At 49.6% G+C, this 18,379-nt stretch overlaps 1 protein-coding gene across 2 annotated transcripts; it reads right to left on the bottom strand.

The window, feature by feature from the left end:
* Nucleotides 1–364: 364 nt before the first annotated feature.
* On the bottom strand, nt 365–17,028 carry E2F2 (E2F transcription factor 2). Of its 2 annotated transcripts, none has more exons than XM_074305883.1 (7): nt 16,381–17,028; nt 11,377–11,491; nt 6,547–6,766; nt 5,929–6,087; nt 5,504–5,618; nt 4,992–5,172; nt 365–2,164 (listed from the first exon to the last, which is right to left on the bottom strand). In XM_074305883.1, the coding sequence occupies exons 1-7, from the start codon at nt 16,660–16,662 to the stop codon at nt 1,920–1,922; spliced, it is 1,317 nt and encodes a 438-aa protein (XP_074161984.1). In that variant the 5' UTR covers nt 16,663–17,028; the 3' UTR covers nt 365–1,919. The 2 variants fall into 2 exon arrangements, with proteins under 2 accessions (XP_074161984.1, XP_074161985.1); XM_074305884.1 differs by lacking the exon at nt 16,381–17,028 and adding an exon at nt 13,964–15,612.
* Nucleotides 17,029–18,379: the final 1,351 nt, after the last annotated feature.

Genomic DNA, 18,379 nt, shown 5'->3' with positions numbered 1-18,379 from the left:
GAGAGCGAGAGAGAGAGAGCGAGAGAGAGAGAGAGAGAGAGAGAGAGAGAGAGAGAGAGAGAGAGAGAGAGAGAGAGAGAGAGAGAGAGAGAAGGAGGGGGAAAAGAGAGGAAGGGAGAGAGAGAGAAGGGAAAAAAGAGGAAAGGGAGAGAGACAGAGAGAGAGAGAGAGAGAAGGGAAAAAGAGACAGAGTCAGACAGAAACAGAGAGACAGAGAGGAGGGGAAGAGAAACAGATAGGGAAAAAAAAAGAGGGAGGGAGGGAAAGACAGAGAGAGAGAAGGAACGTTCCCAGGGCTCCCACATGGGCATCCATGACCCTGGCCCCATCCTAGCCAAGAAAATGCACTCAAGTAGCGACAGTGTTAATTTCACATTGCAAACCCATTTAATGCCACAAATTTCAACTCAAACAAAAATACAAAGTGCTTCCCAGCCCAGTGCCATGAGGGCTTAGGTCCACTCCCACCCACCCCCAAAACCACATCTTTGCCAGCAAACAAAGGACCGAAATTGCTGGCAGCCCCCAGTGCCCGATGGAGAGTGAGGGAAGAGTTGTTTCAGAGCCCCACGGGATGGAGTCACAGGCAGTCACCAAGGGGCACCAAATGTCAGCATCACTCCTGTCACCAGGGGGGCACCTTGTGGCAGGTGGAACTAAGCTGAGGAATGTGAGCAGTTTCTCACAAGGGTGGTCAGTAAGGGGGGGCAGAGGGATCAGGGGTAAGCTGGGGTCTCCTACTGGGTAGTACCATTTCTTCCTTCCCTCTCCAGGTAGTGCTATTGTGTCAGAAAGGATTAAACCGAAGAGGGAAAAGGAGGCTTGGGAGAGGAGATAGGAGGGGAGGGGAAGAGATGGCTGTTAAGGATGGGAATAAAGGGATGCGCCCCAATCTATCCCAGCCAACGGGAACCTGTAGACGGGGTGGGCATCCCCTGCACATCTCCTACACCTCCTAAGTGCTTCTGGGGAGGGAATACCAGTCACCCTCCCATCGATCACGTCACAGGCCACCCCCATCAGGGGCCTGGACAATCGGGGGCAAGCAAGGTCAGGTCTCCTGGACTTGGTGGGGACCAGAGAGCTGCCATCTTTCCATGGCAGGGAAGAGCTCCCATCAGGCCATGGAAATCAGGCAGGCCCAGTCTACCAAGGGAAGCAAGATCCCTTCAGCTGCCGAGAGGGTCCTGGCCTGCACACACACGCGAGGGCGCGCGCACACACACACACACACACACACACACACACACACACACACATAGAGCCTTCCCCACAAGGACTGAGGAAGCTTTCCAGGAAGGTCACACACACAGACTTCTAGAACCTGGTTGACTTGGGGTTTGGGTATGAGGGTAGGGGACTAGCCACATCAAGGGAAAGTATATCTTTCTTTAAAAAACAAAAACAAAAAAACCCCAGGAAAACATTAGTTTCCCTGCTGAACCAACGGCAGGGAATCTGGACAAAACATTGAAGCAATTCAAACCTGAAAACTCCAAATAAATACTATAAGTGCATCGTAGGCTCCAAAGCCCTGAGGCACATCAAAGCACCATTGACTTGGGTCTAAACCCCTCTGAGAAGTGGGTTCCCCCTAGGAAGGAGCCTCTCAGCCTGGTCTGTGAGCCAGGGAGAGAAGTGTTACCTGGGAATTGATCAGGAATAGGGATCAGAAGGAGCAGTCCTTAGCTTGGGGACATAGAGGGAAGGGAATGCCCAAACACCATCCCATAAACAGCTGCCACCCCAAATTTGCTGCTCCTGGAGTCTGACAAGGGAAGGAAAAGCAGAGGGTACTGGGGAGCCAGAGAGGCCTAAGGGGAAGGACACTCCCCGGACCTTGACTTCCACCCTCCCTGGGCCCATAACAGCGGCTCCGAGTGCCCAGTGCTGATGCAGAGGTGGAGAGCTGAGGCTGCTTAGTTCCTCAGGAGATCCCCCAGGTCGTAGGACTCAAAGAGGTCGCTGACGCCCTCCCCGCTATCCAGGCCCCACAGGTAGTCCTCCTCATCCAGGGGCGGGGAGAAGTTGACCAGAGGCGAGCCGCTCAGGGACGAGGACAGGAGCTGGTCCTCGGTCTGCTGCAGGAGTGGGTGAGGCAGGTCCAGGAGGCCTTCGTTCACCTCCAGCAGGGCTTGGGATAGCTGGGACTTCAGAGCCACAGCTAAGGAGAGAGACCAATCGGTTACACTCCCACCCCAAAAAGTGCCTCCTTACCCCTCAGGCTGGGCCCCCCTACAGACAGCATCCGTGATGGCCAGGCCCAGAAGGGACCTCACAAGGTGAGATCCCATTATCCCAGAGATTAAGTGACCTTAACCCCCATCCCCAGAACTTCTTCATGTTACATATGGGGAAGTTAATCCACCAAAGATCATTTGTTAAATTAAGGTCTGGAAAGAATAAAGTTACTTTCCTGAGGAAAGGCTAATAAACATATTTATGCATTCAGTGTGCTAAGTGCTTTCAAATAGGATCTCACTTGATTCTACCCCCATTTTATGCCTGAAAAAACTGAGGAAGACAAGGGAAAAGGGACTGGCCCAAGATCTCTGTGTCACCAAATATTTGAGGTCCTGTTTGAATTCCTCTGTGCACTGTGGCACACAGAGCTCCTGCTGTCACATATCCCTAACCAGGGAGGGGAAAGAGGGAGAAGTTCTTTCTGTTGTGTCTCTCTGTCTACCTTTGTGTGTGGATAAACAAAGGGAATTTTGGGAAAGGACCCAATCCTGAGGTTCTGCTTTTAGGACAAAAATGGAGGTTTCACCAACAATCCCTTCCTGCCCCCTTGTTCCTTTGACACTTGAGGGTGCAGGACACCTTTCTGTGAATTCAGGCAGTCGTACCTGTGGCTCTCCCCCTCCCAACCCAGAAAGACCCGAATCTTTCTTCCAATCGGAAAGCAGATGGCCTCATCCTGCATCCTGGTCTATGGCCTATGGTTTACTTTTAATGTATAAAAAGCTGTCTCTCCCTGGATGCTGAGGCCTGGCCTGATCTGGGAGACAACTGACATGCATTGCTTAATATTCTGATATCCTTGGGGATCTCAACAAAAAAAAGAAAGGATTTCCCCTCCACTCTTAGATTAAACAAATTCTCCTTAAGATGCAGGCTTATAAAGGTTTAATTTTTAAAATAAAGGAGACTCTGGAGGAAAATGGCTTTACTTTCCAAAGGAATGACTTTCTAATGGTAGAATGGCCGGCACAAAAGAAGGAAGGATTTAGGGAGAGGAGGAGGCTTGGTACTCACTCAAGCCAGCCCTAAACTGAGCTCTCATAGTTGTTCCCAGGCTCAGCTAGCATCACCTTCCGAACCCAAACTCAGAGGGCTCCTCCCTGCCCCAGATAAGGTACAGAGGGAAGAGGAGAGAGAGCAAGGTGGGACCTAGGCCAAGGAGATAGGAACTGGGCTGGAGGCCAGGGGAATAAGCAGGAGAACAGGCATGGGCCTCCTAGACTTTACCAGGGCAATCTGAGCCTTGAGATGTGGGATAAAGGATCAGACTAGGAAAGTTGGGGATTTAAGTTTTCATTTTTAGGGCACCTCTGAGGACCTCAGTCTGCAGAATGAGGATAATAATTCTGACCTGAGCTACCTCCCCAAAAATGGGTTTTGAGGAGTTAATGAGATAATGGATGTGAAAGCCCATTAGGAACCATCAAGTCTGACTCATATTCTGATGATATCATCCCACCAGTATCAAGGCCTGGGGGCTGTGACTTTGTTTTATAGTTTTATCATTGGAGATAACCGTCTGTGGGGAGAAGGGGCTCCCAACATGGACATAAGACAGACTCCTGCCCCTCTCCACCTGTACAGATTTGGTCCCAAGAGTACAAGGGAGGAGGAAGCGCAGAAAAATTCAAATGTTTTCAGGATCATATTCAAATCCCAGCTCCTCCACTCTTGCGGTAACACTCCTGTAGTTCTCATTTTCTGAAAGGGTACATGGAGATGGGGAAATGGTACCCTAGGGAATAAAGGGGAACTCCCATGTAAGCAGAGATAATTCCTCCCTGGCTGGTTGTGAGACCTTGAATAAAATAGCTAACCACTTTCAGTCTCAGTTTACTTATCTTTTTTTTTTCCCCTGAGGCTGGGGTTAAGTGACTTGCCCAGGGTCACACAGCTAGGAAGTGTTAAGTATCTGAGACTAGATTTGAACTCGGGTCCTCCTGAATTCAAGGCTGGTGCTCTATCCACTGTGCCACCTGGCTGCCCCTCAGTTTACTCATCTTTGAAATGGGGACAATAATAGTACCACTTTCCCAGGATTGTTGGGAGGATTAAAGAAGAAAATATATTTAAAGCACTATATAAACTTTAAAGTGCTAGACAAATTCTAGTTATTTATATTTGTATCTATGTATGTGTTTAAGTATATGTATATATGTATAGGTACAATTATTATTATTGTATATGTAATGGACAGAGGGCTCATTCAAATAAACAGGCAGAACAAATTATCTTTTCCCATGTATAGAAGAGGCAGTGTGGGTACAAGGATCACTGAGTTAGGGTACTATGGATTGGCTTCATCAATCAAGGAGCTGAATGATCTAGGATAAATCACTTATTCTTAGCTTCAGTCCTATTTATCATGAAGAGGGAGCACTGGAGACTCTGACCTGCTGTGTTCTAAGGGCCCTCCCAGCTCTGACCTCCTGGGTTCTAAGGGCCCTCCCAGCTCTGACCTCCTGGGTTCTAAGGGCCTTCTATGCTCAAGACTCTGATTCAGTGACTGCTCTCAGACTAAGCTTCTCCACATTCCCTTTTGGGACTAGCAATGCCCTACACAAAATACACAATCAATGAATCCTCTTTGACAATCATTATCACAGTAAAATTAAAGGTAATCTGAGTTAAAGGAACTTTTTGTGGAGTTTTAAGGAATTGCAGTCCCAAGGTGGGGTAATGGACACCTATCCTCCTCTCTTCCCAGAATGAAAGGAAAGAGACCACAATTTTGGCCCAGCACCTACCTGGGGATGCAATGAGATCCAGGCCACTAGAGCTGCCAGGGCTGCCGGCCAGGCCAGTGAATGGGCCTGAGCCACAGGGAGGAGCCTCCTGGGAGGAGCTGCTGGCCTCTCGATTTTCCTCTGGGCACAGGTACACCTCAATTGGTCCATTGGTGCTCTTCAGATAAATCTGCAAGTTGTCCTGCAAGATGAGATAGATCATCAGGACAGGTTTGGAGGGAGCCGTGAGGGCATTCTGGGTTCTAAGGTTCTCCCAGCTCTGACCTCCTGGGTTCTAAGGTTCTCCTAGCTGACATTTAAGTTAATGACCCAGTCACCACTATTCTTTTGCTTCCTGAGGCCTCAGGTCTGATATTCCATTCCCTCAGGTTTGTTCCTGGAATGTCCTCAGGCTCCATGAGAGTTCCTGGCCTGATGGTGATCACAGTGCATCCGTGCACCCTGGCTGGTACCCTGGGGGTAGAGCTTCCCAGATCCTGGGTTCCCAGTAGAACAGTCCAATGCCCCCTCACCTCCCTCAGGTCTGGGACTTCCAGGCGAGTCTCAGGAGGGGCTTTGACCGCAATCACTGTCTGGTCCTTGAAGTTCCCTATAGCCCGAATGTCCTGGTAGGTTACATAGGCCAATGTGGAGGCCAGAGGGTTAAGGGAAATAGGAGCATTCTCAGGTTCAAGCTCCTTAATCTGGTTTCCAAGCCCCTTCCCCTATTAGCTCTTGACAAGGACTCGGTTAACCCAGTCATTTACTTCTCCACACTAACCCCATACCTTTGCTCACAACATTTCTCTGTCCAGAGTGCCTTCTCTACTGCTATAACCTCCTATAAAAATTTGAGGCCTCCAGACCTTGCCCATGGGTGAGATCACTCTCATCCCCAGTAGGAGCCCCTTTCCCTGCCTCTACCCCCACGTCCCAGGCTCCCTCCTCCAAAGGATATCTCTGGTTGGTCTCGTCCTCTGTCAGGTTCTTCAGGTCCAAGGTGCAGTTCTGAATCAGTTGGTCCAAGGTCCTTTCGGTGTTGCTCAGTTCCTTCAGCTCTTGCCCCAGGGTCTGCTGCTTCCCGGCCCCAGCTGGGTCTTCAAACATTCCCCTTCCTCTGGGAATAGAGAGAGCCCACACCCTCACTCTTAATTCCTTGGCAGGCCTGGAACCCGGAGGGTGGGGGAGCTGCCGAGGGCTGGCTGCTGCTTGATTCAATCCAGACTCATGCACTTAATGTTTGAGCAAGCAGAAATCACTCGATGCAGCGAGCCATAGTCACCTGCTATGGGCCGGGGACGTGTAACAGATGAAATAGCCCCTGGCCTCGGTGAGCTTACACCTCAGAACACCTTGGGTATCAGAAAACTCTGAGAGGAGTATTGGATATTAGGGAGTCCCTAATAAACAGGCTGGGATTCCGAGGGTCATCCATCAGCATCCGGGCCTCCCACCCCCAGGTCAGCTCCTCGAGGAGGGTCTGGGTCTCCCGTACCCACCCTAAGCCAGGGTGGCCCATCCTCCTCCTCTCCTTCCCCCCCTCCCCCCCCCCGCCCCAGGCCTGCCTCCCACTTACACCCATTGGATGTTGTTCTTGGCTTTCTTCCGGATGAGCTGGATGCCCTCCAGCACGTTGGTGATGTCATAGATGCGCCGTTTCTGGACTTCCAGCACCTCAGCAGCCCAGTTCAGGTCCAGGACTCCATCCTCTGACTCACTCAGCAGGTAAATGAACTTCTTGGTGAGCAGGCCCAGAGATGTGTCATACCTAGTTTTCTCACCAGGCGATTTGGGGGCTGACGAAAAGAGGAAAAAAAGACAAAGATCTGACTCTGGGAATCCTAGCTTTTCTTTTAAAATTTCTTCTTTTAAATAATTTTATTAAAATCCCTACTCAGTCATTTCCTAGCTGTGTAATGCTGGGTAATTCACTTACCCTCTGCCTGCCTCAGTTTCCTTACCTGTAAAATGGGGAGCACCAATCTCCTGGGGTAGTTATGAGGATCAAAGTAGATAATAGTTGTGAAGCATTTAGCACACTAATAGATGCTTAAAAAATGCTCACTCCCTCTTTCTTTATTTAAAAAAATCTTTTGTTTTCAAATAGCTGCATTTTCCCTGTCAAAATCTATGCCTTTATAATGAAGATTAAAGAAAAAAACCAACAAAACAACGGATGCAGTGTTGCAAAGAAAGGAAGAGGTACTAGGCTCAATCTTCTTTTTTTGTTCTTTTCAGTTACAGCATTTTATATTTTCCTACTTTTTTGTCTTTTCCCTTGCAGCACTGTAATCATTTTATATTTTCCCAATTTTTTGTTCTTTTCACTTGCAGCACTGTAATCATTTTATATTTTCCCAATTTTTTTGTTCTTTTCCCTTGCAGCATTGTAATCATTTTATGTTTTCCTGACTTCTTTTTTCTTTCCCATCCCCCTTAATTCTACTGCCTCCATTCCTAGACAAGTTCCATCCTCTCCTGTCCATACCTTGTTCATACACAGTTGTCTTCATGTTGTTCCCCCCCCCCCCCCTGCATTCCTAGAGGGCTAGTTTCCAGGAAGAGGGAGGTAGTACTATCTGTCTCTGTGCTCTGACTAGGGTTCTTCTGGATCTGTCAAGTCAACAAGAGTTTATTCACTATGCACTCGATGCCAGGCACTCGCTAAGGACTGAGGATATTTATTGTTCTCATTCAGTCATATCTGGCTCTGTGACTCTATTTAGGGTTTTCTTGGCAAAGATACTGGAGTGATTTTCCATTTCTTTCTCCAGCTCATTTTACAGATGAGGAAACTGAGACAAACAGGATAAAGTAACTTGTCTAAGGTCACCCAGCTAAGCGTAAAAGACCAGATCTGAACTCGGAAAGATGTTTTCCTGGCTCCAGATCAGTGCTCCTAGCCACCCAAGGACTGAGGATATGAAGACAATAAAACAGTCTCTGGCTCTCCAGGAACTTAAGAGATTAATAGGGGTGACAATACACAAAATCTGAGCCTTAAGACCAAATTCTAGGCCAGCTTCATTTATTTACTAACTGGGCAAGTCACTTTAATCCCTCTCAACCTCAGTTTCCTTATCCACAAAATGGAAATTATAATAGTACTTCCTCCTCCCAGGGTTTTTATGAGGATTAAATGAGGTATTCATAAAGATAAGTACCAGTTATTATTAACCACACACAAACAGGATATATAGAGAATAAAGCGGAGATAACTAAGGGAAGACACAAGTCCTGAAGGGAATCAGGAAAAAAGCTTCATCTAGAAGGCTGTTTTCAGGGAGGACATGAAGAAAGGGCCTTGGTACAGGGCACAGCCAGGAAAAATGCCCAGCATCTGGAAATGGGAGTGTCTTAAGAGATAGCAATGACTGGCTGATTTCACTTCCAATCAATCAACAAGCATTTATTAAGCACCAACGATGTTACTTTGCATTGATTCAAATAAATCTGAATCTAATTAGGTTTTACTAAGTGTAAATGATGGCAATATTATGGGATGAAAAAAATATGAGGAGAATAAGATGGGAAGACTGGGAAAGTTGTAAAGTGCTTTTGAAGCTGAAGATAATAGGGAGCTGGCAGAGTTTATGAAACAGGAGGAGAGATCCACATTTTAGGGAGAGACAGAGAGGAGAAAGGGTCTAGAGTGTCTGGGAAAGATTGGAGGCAGGGAGACAGACCAACCAGCCATCATCCGGGTCTGAGAGCTCAGACCCCGAAAAGCTGAAAAGGATCCAGAAAGCCAGACAGAATGGTGGGGCCCGGGGGGTCCGGGCCACTTGAGGAAGAGCAGCAGAAAGGACAGGATGGGCTGGGAGACTCCTCGGAGGGAAACAAGGACATTTAGTCAACATCACCAAAGATTTCCAGACAGCCAGAAGGATCCCAAAGTGGAACGGGGTACCTCGGGGTGGGGGCGATGGAGTCTTTAAGCACAGGCAGATGAGCCTCACAGAATGCTACACAAAGATTCTTAGGGGGAAGAGAGTCTAAGGATGGTGGGGAAAATTCCATGATTCTGAGTGCACATATTAAAAACCCCCCTTTTAAAATAAAACTGAAAAGAACTGAAATCTTGCCTCACTTACTAGCTCTGTGATCCTGCAAGGAAGTAAACCTCCCTCAGCCTCAGTTTCTGTATCTGTAAAATGGGGATAGTCAATGCACTTACCTCTCAGGACTGATGAGGGGATCAAAATGAATTTAAAAAGCGCTTTGTAGACACTGATAGCCACTACTGCTATTTTTTCCAGAGTTTTTTCCCCCAGATTCCAGGGATAAATGCCCTAGAAATGCAGTCAATAGTTGGACAAAGGTTTTTTGTAGGGAAATGGGTTAAAGGTGATTTCTGAGACAGTCTAATATCTTAAAGACAGAGATAACTCTTATATGGGAAGACTTAAGAGTAACTCTAGTCCCTGTTTGAAGGGACTAGTACTAGACCCCATCCTGCTCATTGAGACAGGAGTGAAAGGAGTGGTGCAGGAAAAACGGCATGGGACTCAATTTCAATTAAGGAATCGTAACTCAGTTTGTATTGTAAGATAGCCTCTCCTGGCTGAAAATTTCTCTCAATGTAAATTATTTTGGAAGAGTCATTTCAGAGGGCACAAGGAACTATGCCAGTTGGGAAAATCTCTTTCCAAGCTAAAAGTGGATTTAATGTTAAAAATTTTTTTTAATGTTAAAATAAAATTGTTCCCAAAAGACCGCAGATTAAAACCCAGAGTACTGTAGTTGTACACACTGGATTTCGTCTTTGGGATCAGTTCTTTATATATCTGGTGTCTCACCTATTTTTGAACAGATTAATGGAGGCTGAATTGAAGAGACCTGTCCAACTCACACAGGCTGGACTTTTTGACTGGATACCCACCATTCAGAATTTTCCACAATAACACAAAAACCATCAGGGAGGATCAAGCTGTGGCTTGGCCTCCTTTGGAGTCAGGAAAGCCACTCCATGGCTAACATACATACAGCCCACCAATCCTTGGAGACTCAGAATTATGGGATCTGGGAATGTGTGGAATGAAGGAGAAGAATGATAGATTGTGGAACATTTTTAAAGAAACAAAAGCAGAATAAGCTACCTGTACTTTAACACATCAAGGATTGGTGACTTCATCAATGTGGATAATATTCCTAATATACAGCATTTCATTTGTAAAACACTTTCCTCATCAACACTCTGTGAGGAAGATAGTACAAGTATTGATACACCCATTTTTCAGATGAAGAAACTGAGGTTGAGAGAAACTAAGAGTCTTGTCTATGGTGACAAAAGTTTCCTGAGCCAATGGGCAATATTCAAACTCACTTACTGCTGAATGGTCAAGGTATCTCTCTGCACCTTAGCTGGTGCTGTTTCAGACTCGCTAAGGCATCCAACTTGGGATGATGAGCCCTTGCCTCAGTGTCTGAAGGACAGATGTCACAGGTCTCTGAGTGGCCTACCTGGGCCCAAACCCAAGCCTTTCCTGCCAGCTTAACAAGAACCAGGTCCCCATGGAATGTCCAAGACAATGAGTTCCAAGATGTCTTCCAGATCTGTCCTTTTGTATTCTAAGGGTCCTCCCAGCTTGGACACCCTGTGTTCTAAGTTCTCTCCCAGCTCTGACCTCCTGGGTTCTAAGGGCCCTCCCAGCTCTGACCTCCTGGGTTCTAAGCTCCCTCCCAGCTCTGACCTCCTGGGTTCTAAGGGCCCTCCCAGCTCTGACTTCCTGGGTTCTAAGGGCCCTTCCAGCTCTGACCTCCTGGGTTCTAAGCTCCCTCCCAGCTCTGACCTCCTGGGTTCTAAGGGCCCTCCCAGCTCTGACCTCCTGGGTTCTAAGCTCCCTCCCAGCTCTGACCTCCTGGGTTCTAAGGGCCCTCCCAGCCTGACATCCGGGTTCTAAGGGTCCTCCTGGCTCTGACATCCCGAGTTCTAAGGGCCCTCCCGGCTCTGACCTCCCAGGTTCTAAGGGCCCTCCCAGCTCTGACCTCCCAGGTTCTAAGGGCCCTCCCAGCTCTGACCTCCTGGGTTCTAAGGGCCCTCCCAGCTCTGACCTCCTGGGTTCTAAGGGCCCTCCCAGCTCTGACCTCCTGGGTTCTAAGGGCCCTCTCAGCTCTGACCTCCTGGGTTCTAAGGGCCCTCCCAGCTCTGACCTCCTGGGTTCTAAGGGCCCTCCCAGCTCTGACATTCCATGTCCTCAGGCCCCCCACCCACGTCCTACATTCTATTATGCTTTGTCTCTTCAGCTAAACTGTGAGCCCTGAGAACAAGGACTCCTGGTTTTTATACCTTGCATGTCCATGCCCACAACGAGCTAGGCCCAAAGCAGGAATTTAGGAAAGATGCTTATTAGCATGTTTTGCTCTCCTTTTTTATCCCCTTCCTGTCGTGCTTTAGAACACTCACTCTTGGGACTTGGGAGGCCATCGCCCCCGCCACATTTCCCCTTGGGTGTCCGGAATTCCGAGAGCCCCTGACGTCCCATTCCCTCCAGATCCAATTTCCTCTTGGCCTTGAAACCCTAAAAAGCGAAAAAGAGAAATCAGTAGAACAAACAAGCCGTGCCAGCTTCCCTCCCCCAACCTCATTTCTGGGCCCTGGACACTGAAGCCATAGTTATGCCTCAGTTTCCTAATCTGTGCTGGAAGAGCTCTGTCAGTGGGAAGCCTCCAGGCCTTGACCAAGTAGATCAAAATCTCCAGGGGGGCACTCCTATCTTCCAGGCTCTGAGGGAATCTGGCCAAAGATTCCTGGTTTGCCCTAAGGAGCCTCTGTCTGGGGAAGGGCTCAAGCACAGGGCTGGGGGGAGGAAGAGGGCCCTCTCCTCATAATCCATCCCCTAACTATTTCCTTAAGGTCAGGGTCTCAGGACTGTTACTTAGCTTTCCACCCCTGCCAGGGCTGGGGGAAGGGCAGGAGCCTGGGGTTTATAATTGTTTAGGGAAGGCTGGGGCCAGCACCCAGTGGGCCCAGTGCCTATCTCCAGGAGCCAGGGGGTAGGGCTGGGCAGGGTGGGGCCAGGCTGCAGAGCAGCCTCCCAGCTGGTCCTTATCAGGGTCCCAGCCCCTCCCCTTTAGCCAGGCTTCCTGGCCCACAGCCAGGGGGCACCAAGAGCCAGGGATTGAGCTTCCTGAGGGGTGGGGGCACCCCAGAGCCCAAAGGGATCCCTCAGGGTCCCTCCCTCCCTCCCTCTAAGCCGGCCTCCAGGATAGGCGGCTGAGGAATCCCCCAGCCTGGCTTCCTCTCTCCACCCATCCTCCCCAGGCTTGGGAAACACCTGCTGGGGAAATCAGACCACAGCCACATCTGCTCTGGCGGGCCCCAGAAACCACAGCCAATCACAGGGAGGGGAGGCACAGGGAGAGGATAAATATTAATAAACAACAACAGGGCACACTGGAAGGTGGAGGTTCAGGCCGGCCCCTATCCTCGCTCCTGGCTTGGGCGCCCTCATAGAAGTAATTTAAGCCCCATGGGCCCCCTCTCCCCAGGAGACTCAAGTTATGGAACAGTTTCTCATCAAAGTCGTGGATCTAACCAGAAACACACATATTCCTATCCCGTTTATGATAACCTCATATAAATTTATAGTTTCTAATGCACTAAAAGGACTAGGCTTGTAACAACCCAACAGGGAAAGGTGTGCAAATATACCCATTTTATAGATGAGCAAGCTGGGCCTGGAGAAGCTAGTAGTCAGATCAGAGCCTCAAACGGGAAAGGAAAGGAAATCAAGGAAGGAAGGAAGGAAGGCAGGAAAGGTGTGCTGGAGAGAGAGAGAGAGACAAAGTCCAAGACTAGGAGGTAAGGATGGGGCCAGGAAAGGCAAAGCCCAGCCCCTTTGGGGGTCAGGAGACCTGGGTCCGGTCCCTACTTTTGGCACTAACTCAACAGTCAGGGCGCTCTTTGACCAATTTCTCTGGGCCTCAGTTTTCTCATCTTCACAATGGAGCAGTGAAAAGTTATCTAACTCCACAGTAGAACAAAGAGAGGTCTTAAGCCAGCATGTAACACCAGATCTTTCTTAGCCTTCCAGCACAAGGTCAGGGGGGCCTTAATCTTTTTTGAGTCATAGACTCCCACTCCCAAGGCAAGATGGTCAAGTTTATAAACCCCTTCTGTGTTTGTAAACAAAAATCCATAGGACTACGAATTTAATTAAAATTCAGTCACTAAAAAATGTTAAAAAGTAGAAAACAAGCTCACAAACACCATCCTTAAAATCTTATTTATCTGTGGACCCCAGGTTAAAAGAAATCTCAAACTAATTATATTTTTAATGACCTTCCTAATTTTGATATCCAGGGTTCTAAGGGCCCTCCCAACTCTGATCTCCTGGGTTGTAAGGGCCCTCCCAGCTCTGACCTCCTGGGTTCTAAGGGCCCTTCTAGCTATGACATCTTGGGTTCTAAGGGCCCTCCCAGCTCTGACATCTTGGGTTCTAAGGGCCCTCCCAGCTCTGACATCTTGGGTTCTAAGGGCCCCCCCAGCTCTGACATTCCATGTTCTAAGTTCTCTCCAGTTCTGACATTTTGTATTCTAAAGGCCCTCTCCTCCTTGACATTCCCTGTTCTAAAGTCCCTGCCATTCCTGACAGCCTATGACTCTAGGGACCCTGCACTACAATCTCCTCTGGCTCCACAAGAACACGGTGACACAAGGATTCCCCCTAGTACTTTAGAGGGGGAGTTGGCCTGTTCTATGGCTTTAGACCCAGAAGACCCAACTGACAGCATTCAGGAGGCAAGTGCAGTAGGAGAACAGGTCTACAATCTCTACCTAAGTGCTTCTGAATACGGAGTCTCAGCCCTAGAAGCCCCTGGTGAGTGAGAAGAAACCAGATGGGAGCAGAAATGGACAAATCTATTCCCTCCCATCCCAGAGCTCCTCCAACTCCATCCCCATCCCCTCCCACCCCCACTAACAACAGCCCCTTCCCAGCCATTTTCAGCCCCATTCTTGCACTCATTCCCCCATCCCCCCACTCCCCTACCTCAGCACAGCCCTGCTGCCCTGGCCTAGCCCCAGCAGCTGCAGCAGTTTCAGGGATGCTGGCCTTCAGAGGCCCTGAAGGGCTTTCACATCCCCAACTGATAAAAGAGGGCCAGTCATTTGCATTACAGAAGAGTTTCTGATCAACAACAAGGTTCATAGACAGTTAAAGCAGAGCCTCCAGACCTAGGAAGCCTCCAGTTCTGGTCTCAGTGAATGAGCCGGCCCAGTAAGACCTCCGGCCCAGGGCTGGGAGCCAAAGAGCTTTTTACACACCTTAAAATCACAAAACTCAAGTTAGCCAGCATTACCCAGCATCCAACTGGAGCCCCATTTTACAGTCAGAGGAAGCCATGGGTTAAGCGGTTTGCCCAAAGTCCCTGCAGGTGGCGAGCTGCGGAGCTGGGTTTTGGCCTCAGGTGCCCTATCTTACAATCTGGAGTTGGCTTCCACTTAATTCTACCTGGTGGAATCTCTCTAGGGCCTTGGGGCCTGCAACTGCTCCTCAGAGTCCCAAGCTTCCCAGACTCCTTCCAGTTTCCATATTCTATGACCTCATTAATGTCACCTCAGATTCACAGAATCTAAAACACCGATCCTACATATTCATGGTCCTGATAATGTCATTAAGTATCTATTAGTACCTTAGTGTTAAAGACCTTCAGGGAATAGCTCCAGGAGCTCAGATCCAGATTCTAAGGGGAACCTAAAACTACAATCAAGGCCTGATGGGGAGGCTCCAATCAGGCAGAGGTGACCAGGATGGGCGGCATAAAGACCCTGGGTGCTAGGTGTACTGAAGCAGGTAGAGTATCATGAAAGAGACTCAGCCTTGGAAGTCAGGATTTGTTGAATCCTGGGCAGCCCCCATTAAGTAACTGCAGAATTCTACATGAATCAGGTCAACCCTTTGGGCTTTTTTGTGCCATCTGTAAAATGGGCATCCTAAAAAATGGCAGTGTTGTCAAGGCTAAAGGAGGTAGGCCATGTACAATACTTGGTAGCTCTCATGTGAGCTATTGGAGTTTATTATTATTTATTACCGTGGCCCTCTGAGCAGGGAAATGGTGGATTCTTATCCTAACACTGACACATCCTGGCTGTGGGACCCATGACAAATCCTGAAATCACTCATTTGGACAAGAAAGTCCAGATTGTATTGGTAGATACAAGTTCCCCATATAGGAAAATCACAGGTCCCACTTATAAAGAGAAATCTCAGGTTGTTTCTATCCCTCTGAAAATGTAAGCTTCCTGAGGACAAGGTTTATTTTCTCCCTTTTGCCTTAGTACCCGTAAAGGACAGGATTTATTTTCTCCCCTTTGTTAGAGGTTCTTTAAAAAGGCTGGTCATCTGAATGACTATTATTGAAATCCTCCTTTCTCCGAAGCCTCAACGAGGCAGGAACATGACCTTAGATTCTTCAAGGTCAACTATACCCGCCCTTACAAAGCTGAAGGGAAAGCCCAGCCCAGCTCGGAGTGGAAATCAGGTTTCGGCCTCTGGGATTTAAAAAAAAAGAAAAAAGAAGATAATCAGACTTTCACAGCCCTGTCCAAGAGGGGTTCTTTAAACCGAAGATCCCGGTAGGATATAAAGAATCCACTGGCAAAAATTCAGCTCCGGGGACTCGGTCAAATCAAGTCATACCCAGTGGTTTGGCCTGGAAAACCTCCAGGTCACACCCTTTTAAAATGAGGAAGCAGGGGGTGAAGAGAGGGTGGGAGAGAGCCGGGATCCCACCCGCAAATGCCGTGGGAGCAGGTTGTGAGAGTGGGCCCTCCTCTTTCCAGTAGCCCCTTCCTCTCTAGTCTCTCCAATCTATGGCAAGGGTCTGCTAGTCGGAGCTAGGAGTGCCCCACTGGCCTTCCATCTCGTTCGGCCCCTCCCACGCCCACCCTCCACCAGAACGGCCCGACGGGGAAATGGTGCGTCCAGTCTCTCTCCCTGGGCGAGGGGTCAGATGTCACTGAAGGCCGGGGAAGGAACAAATCAGTGCCCCTAAGAGGCACACTAGTCCTAGAAGGAGGCCGGGCTGCAATGCTTCCGAGAGCACGGGACGTTGGAACGCTAAGGGCCGCAGGAGGCCGCCTGCCCACTCGTGCCCCGGGCCAAGCCTCTCGGCCCTCCGAGGCTCAGGTTGCGTGTGTGCACGGGCGCGCACGTTAACCGGACGGGACGCTCTGGAAGCTAAAGTCTGGCCTGCGGAACTAGTGCGTGCTTGGCTTGGGAAGCGGCAGGTTCCTTAAATCCTCTCCTCCTTAACCTCTCCGTACACACTGAGCCTCGGCCGCCCCAAACGAGAAAGCCCGGGAGCTCCGCGCCCGAGATCCGGGGCTCCTCCGGCAGCAGGAGGAGAAACCAGGGAGAAAGGGGGGAAGAAAGGAAGGGGCGAGGGAGGGGTCCCCGCGCATTACCGGCAGCCGGCCGGCGGAGGCGCGGCCGGCGCGGACCTCAGGCCCCTGCGGGGTGGCGTCCAGGCAGCTGCCCGGGGCGGCGGCGGCCACAATCGGGGGGTACAGCGGCGTGAAGTGGCTGGCCGGGACAGGGCCCCCCGGGGGGCTGCGCACTTCGGCCGTCCACACCGGGCTCACCACCGGCAGGGCCTTCTTGATCTGCAGCGGCTGGGGAGGCTTCTGCGGGCCGGCCGGGGCGGAGCCCCCCGGGGCCGGGGAGACCCCCTTGGGGATCCTCAGCATCGGGATTGGGGAAGACGATCCGGAGCCTTTGGGAGAAGGGAGAGAGAGCACAAGGTGGGCCAGGGAGGCCGGCGGGGGCTAGGATGTGATGGGCATGGCCGGCCCGGGTCCGAGCCGGTTAGGCAGTGGCAAGCCCCAGGAGGGCGGGGAGGGTAGGAGGGGCCCGCGCCGCCGCCTCCAGGCAGCCCGGCTGAGGGGACCCAGCCGGTGACCGGACCCCCGCCTGGTGTCCAGGGCCTGAGAGGCCGTCTCCGCTGGGATAGGCCCAGATTGCTCCCCGACCGCGCTCCACTTGCCCCAGCCCTCCCTCCGTTCTCTCTGTGTCCCGGACTCCTTTTTTTTACTCCTTTTTTTTTTTTAGCGCCAAAGTGCGTGCCGCGAAATTCAGATCTCCCGCGGAAAATACCGCCATTGGATTGGTCAGAGCAACATGCACAGGCTCCGCCCTCCGGAAAGGATACTGTCTGCCAGGAGTCAATTGCGACAGAACGTTCTTCCCTTAAAGGGACCTCACCCATAATCTCCTAGTGGGCGAGGATCTGTGCCCTTCATTCAGGGCCGGATTTGCCGGTGCTAGGAACTCGCAGGCCAATAGTTTGGGAAGGTTTGGTTCCCAAGGAAATGACGGAGGCAGCCGGAGCGAGGCAGGATGGAGCCCTGACATGATGGGGGGGAGGGCATTTTGCCCTCCTCACCCCGGGTCACCCTTGCAACAGTTTCCTCTTCTTCCCTCCCAATTTTTAATGAATGTAAACAAAGACAAAAAGCTTTAAAAGTAGCAGGAGCATCATCATGCACATTACATTTTCGTTTGTTTTGTTTCTGATTTCGCCGCGCCTGGCGTAAGTCAAGGCACACAGGGGAGGAACTAAAAGGAGCTGAATTTGGTTTTGCATCAAACATGTTGCAAAGGACCCTGGCTAATTAATACTGGGCAGAAAAGGCATCGAGTATTAAAGTCCTAGAGGAGCCTATCAGGGGCCTCGAGGAGGAGGAGAGTGCCACCTAGAGGTGACAACTGAGCATGTCATCAGACAGCGGAGTCCAAAAATTAAACCCCTACATGAATAGCATTTCTAGGCACAAAATCATATGCGGAAGCCAGAATCACCGAACTATTTGGTAAATAGTTAACAACAGAAAAGCAGATTAGTGAAACAGACTAGATAAGCACACATGAGAAATCAAGAAATTCAATAAATTAGAAAATAGAAGTTAATTGAGGAAGACTTCCTTATTGGGTAAGAATTGCTGGGGAAAGGGAGAGCCGAAAAATAAATCTGGAGGTAAAAGGAAGGCCGTCTATCAACCCTCTTCTAGATAGGGACGTGGGAGCCCCAAAAAGTTAAATAACAATGAAAGCTAAGCCTTGTACATATTCTTTCATTTGATCCTTACAATAATTCTGGGATGTAGATGCTATTATTATTCCCATTTTACAGATGAGAAAACTGAGTCAAATACAGGGCTTGACCAGGGTCACACAGCCAGTAAGCTTCAAAAGCGGAATCTGAACTCAGATCTTCCTGATACTAAGGCCTGACACTGTAACTGACACTTAGCTTCCCAAGGTCACACTAATGGGAAGGATTAGAAGTAGGATTTGAATCCAGGTCCTCCACTGTGCCATACTCTCCCAATCAAATGAATATTCATCCTGAATATCAAAGATCACACCTTTAAAAATTAAAAGAGAACCAGGTCAGGCGCTTTTCAC

Source organism: Sminthopsis crassicaudata, chromosome 3 (assembly GCF_048593235.1).
Source record: "Sminthopsis crassicaudata isolate SCR6 chromosome 3, ASM4859323v1, whole genome shotgun sequence".
NCBI classification, from domain to species: Eukaryota; Metazoa; Chordata; class Mammalia; order Dasyuromorphia; family Dasyuridae; genus Sminthopsis; species Sminthopsis crassicaudata.
This window is presented reverse-complemented; position numbering and strand designations above follow the sequence as displayed.